Here is a 3,172-nt window from a genome sequence, read left to right as displayed (position 1 = left end):
CCGCAGCGAGAGCAACGGCAGCGGCTGTTGTTAAACACACGTGGGTTTGCTCCTGTGCTCTGACTCTGCCTCACTAGGTTATCTGAAAATTCTTATGCTTACACCTATTTTAATTACTATGGCATTTTAAGTCTAGAAATCAGGTAAGTATAAATCGTCTAACTGATCTTTACACTTTCCCTGGCTAAAATTCATGTCTTGGCATTTCCATGTTATTTTTAGAAGCAACGTGACGATTTACACTGAACAACCTACTGAGATTTAATGGGATTATGTTGAATATAAAGATGAATCTGGGTAACGGTCCTACCCACGGATATTATGTAGGTCTTTAATATCTGAAAATGAAGTGTTCTACTGCTTTCATTATGTTTGCGACTTGCCATTTGGCTTTTTATTTTTTGGAGAGGCTTTATTTGCCATAGGGTGCATGCACTTGCTAGAAAGACAGAGACAGACAAGAGAGAGAGATAGTGAGAAATCGTCCCCCAAGGGGGATGGCCATGCCGCAATCCCTTCTCCTCCATTCTCCTCTCGGGATCCTGGGCACACACATACACGTGCCGGGCCTGAGGTTAAGCCACTGGGTCCAGGAATCAAACCATGGTTGACTACATTGGAGTCCAGCAACATAGCCATCACGTCAATTGCTGGTCCCAGTCATTCGGTATTTTTGGTGCAATTATAAATTATACACACACAAGCACAAATATATACACACATGCATGTGCACATACATGCATATATAAAAATATCTGTTAAGTGCTTCCATTCTCTTATGCTTTGTTGCTAGTATCGAACACCCACATCTTACCCTCTCTCGCATTTTATGTTGAGGAAGGAGAAAACTAAGACCTTGGGGTGGGGAAGGACAGGCCAAGATCACACAACAAGCAAAGAGCAGTGCTGGGCCTCAAACCCTGAGCACTATCTTCAAAGAACAGAGATTAAGATTCTCTGACCAAGCCCCCACTGGAGTCATGAGGGAGCTCCCAGCCTTACCTGTTGTCTAGGATGGGCCCTATCTTCTGCAGGGACTTGGCCACATTGAAGCGGACATTGGCGACAGGGTCCCCAGCCATACGCAGGACTGTGGGCAGCATGTGCTTGGTGGTGATGTCCTGTCCACAGACCTCAGACAGCACCTGGGGACCAGTGAGTGGCAGAGGGATGACTGTTTAAAGTTCATGGCTACATTTTATCCCCTAACTCTGATGAACCCACTTGCAATCACCAGGTCCTACTGGGAGGCTGGGCACTGTGCGGAACTCTGAGTCTACGTTCACCCATCCTGGGGGCAGCTCATCCTCCCGAAGCTCCCAACTCCCCTAAACACACTCCTAATATACCATGTCTCCATGCTGGGACGTCCTGGTCGCTCTCAGACTCTCCTCCATCCGTTGGGGACAGGCCTTGATCCCTAACTCCTCGAGATCCCTACTTACAGTGATCTCCAAAATGTGCCGGGAAAAAAAATCTGGAAATAGTTACATTTCTTTTTAAATGCCAGCCTTTAATTTTTCTTTCTTTTTTTATATTTGTTCTTCTTTTTTTTTTTTTAAAAGATTTTTTTTTTTTTTTTTTTTTTTTTTTTTCACATGAGTCTTGCCAGAGAGAGAGAGACAGAGAGAGGGGAGGGAGAAAACAAGCCATCAAGTTCAGGACTCGAACCGTGGTCAGCCATGTGAGAATTCCAGCACCTTAACTACCATGCCACCTGCTGGACCCTAATTTCTAACTATGTGTGTGGTTTATAAGTACAGCAATGTATGAGCTTATTAGAATGTTAGTAAAAATTAATACAGAAGTACTTCCTATATGTAACTGTTCTAAGTCCTTTGTACATATAGCAATATTCATCTTTATCTTTTTATTTATGTATTGTTTTGGAGAGGTTTTTGCTACAGGGCACGTGCACTCGCCAGAAAGACAGAGACAGAGAGATAGAAAGTGAGAAATCACCCCCCAGTGGGGATGGCCATGCTGCAATCCCTTCTCCTCCATTCTCCTCTCGGGATCTTGGACACACATGCGCATGCGCCTGGCATTGAGTTCAAGCCACTGGGTCCGGGATTCAAACCGCGGTCAACTACATGAGAGTCCAGCGACATAGCCATTACTCTAACTGCAAGTCCCAGCCATAATCATCTTTATAACCTGACGTGGTGGATAGTGGGATGAACAGAATGAATTCTTAAAATTTGTATTATCATTATTATTTTATTAATGTTTTTAGAGGTTCTTGCCTTAGGGTATGTACATCACCAAAGAAACAACCAGAGAGAGACAGTACGAGGGAAAGTGAGAAATCGCCCCCCTGGGGGAATGGCCACACAATTCCTTCTCCTCCATTCTCCTGGAACTTGGACAGGCACACGCACACGTGTGCCAGGCAGGATTTCCAAGCCACTGATGTGGTTCTAGAACCAGTCAGCTGTGTGGGGTACAGCCCAGTGATGTGACCATGACGCCATCTGCTGGCCCACGCTATTAAGTTTGCTATAAGGTATGCGTGCTCAGAGAAAGACAGTGAGGGATGGAGGCAATGCGTGAGAAAGCGGGCCACCAGCTCCAGGACTTGAACCACGGTCAGACATGTGGGAGTCCAGCACCTCAACTACCACACTACCTGGTGGTCCCCAGAAAGAATTTCTTACAGTGAGAAATCTGGAGCTTTAAGTGTCAGATAACTTTCTTAAGGCTCACAGCTAATGTGCAGCAGGTCTAGAACTGAAAACAAGGTCTGAGTCCAGAACCTGGACACTTAACCATTGTACTGTAAAACATCCAGTTTGCAGGGAAGAAGGGTGCTCACAGCACTTGGGAGATCACTGCCTGCACAGGTCTGGTTTCCCCGCCCCTGGTCTCCCACTGTGTAGGTCCCCTCCCCTAGAGGTCCCAGGACCCTGACCTTGGGAGCTCCGGCCCTAGGCCTACTATCCCACCAGCGTCTCTATGGCCACAGATCTCTACCACTTCTTTATTTCCAAGTCAAGTGTCTCCCTTGGGACCATCAACCATCTTCCTTTCTTGGGTGCTTTAGCACCCCAGGGATAGGTGGAAGGCAGGTGGGGTTGCTCACATTGATGCAGAAGAGCGTTGTCATGCGGTGCAAGTAGTTGGGGTCTCCAGACATGGCCAAGACTTTGGGGATGATAGTGGCATGGGCCCA

General features: G+C 46.6%; 1 protein-coding gene across 2 annotated transcripts in view; it reads right to left on the bottom strand.

Annotated features, from left to right (window-relative positions):
• PPP2R1A (protein phosphatase 2 scaffold subunit Aalpha) overlaps positions 1 to 3,172 on the bottom strand; it is a 47,020-nt gene that overhangs the window by 5,405 nt on the left and 38,443 nt on the right. The window contains exons 13-14 of one of the 2 annotated variants that reach the window (XM_027775395.1): positions 3,083 to 3,172; positions 1,003 to 1,145 (exon numbers count right to left, since the gene is read on the bottom strand). The exons of the other annotated variant lie outside the window; for it this stretch is intronic. Coding sequence (XP_027631196.1) covers positions 1,003 to 1,145; positions 3,083 to 3,172 — 233 coding nt within the window. The remainder of the gene's footprint in view (positions 1 to 1,002; positions 1,146 to 3,082) is intronic. 2 annotated transcript variants of the gene reach the window in all.

The sequence above is a fragment of the Tupaia chinensis genome, unplaced genomic scaffold (assembly GCF_000334495.1).
Source record: "Tupaia chinensis unplaced genomic scaffold, TupChi_1.0 Scaffold000559_1, whole genome shotgun sequence".
NCBI lineage: Eukaryota > Metazoa > Chordata > Mammalia > Scandentia > Tupaiidae > Tupaia > Tupaia belangeri.
Note: the sequence above shows the minus strand (reverse complement) of the source record. Positions and strands in the feature narration are given on the sequence as shown.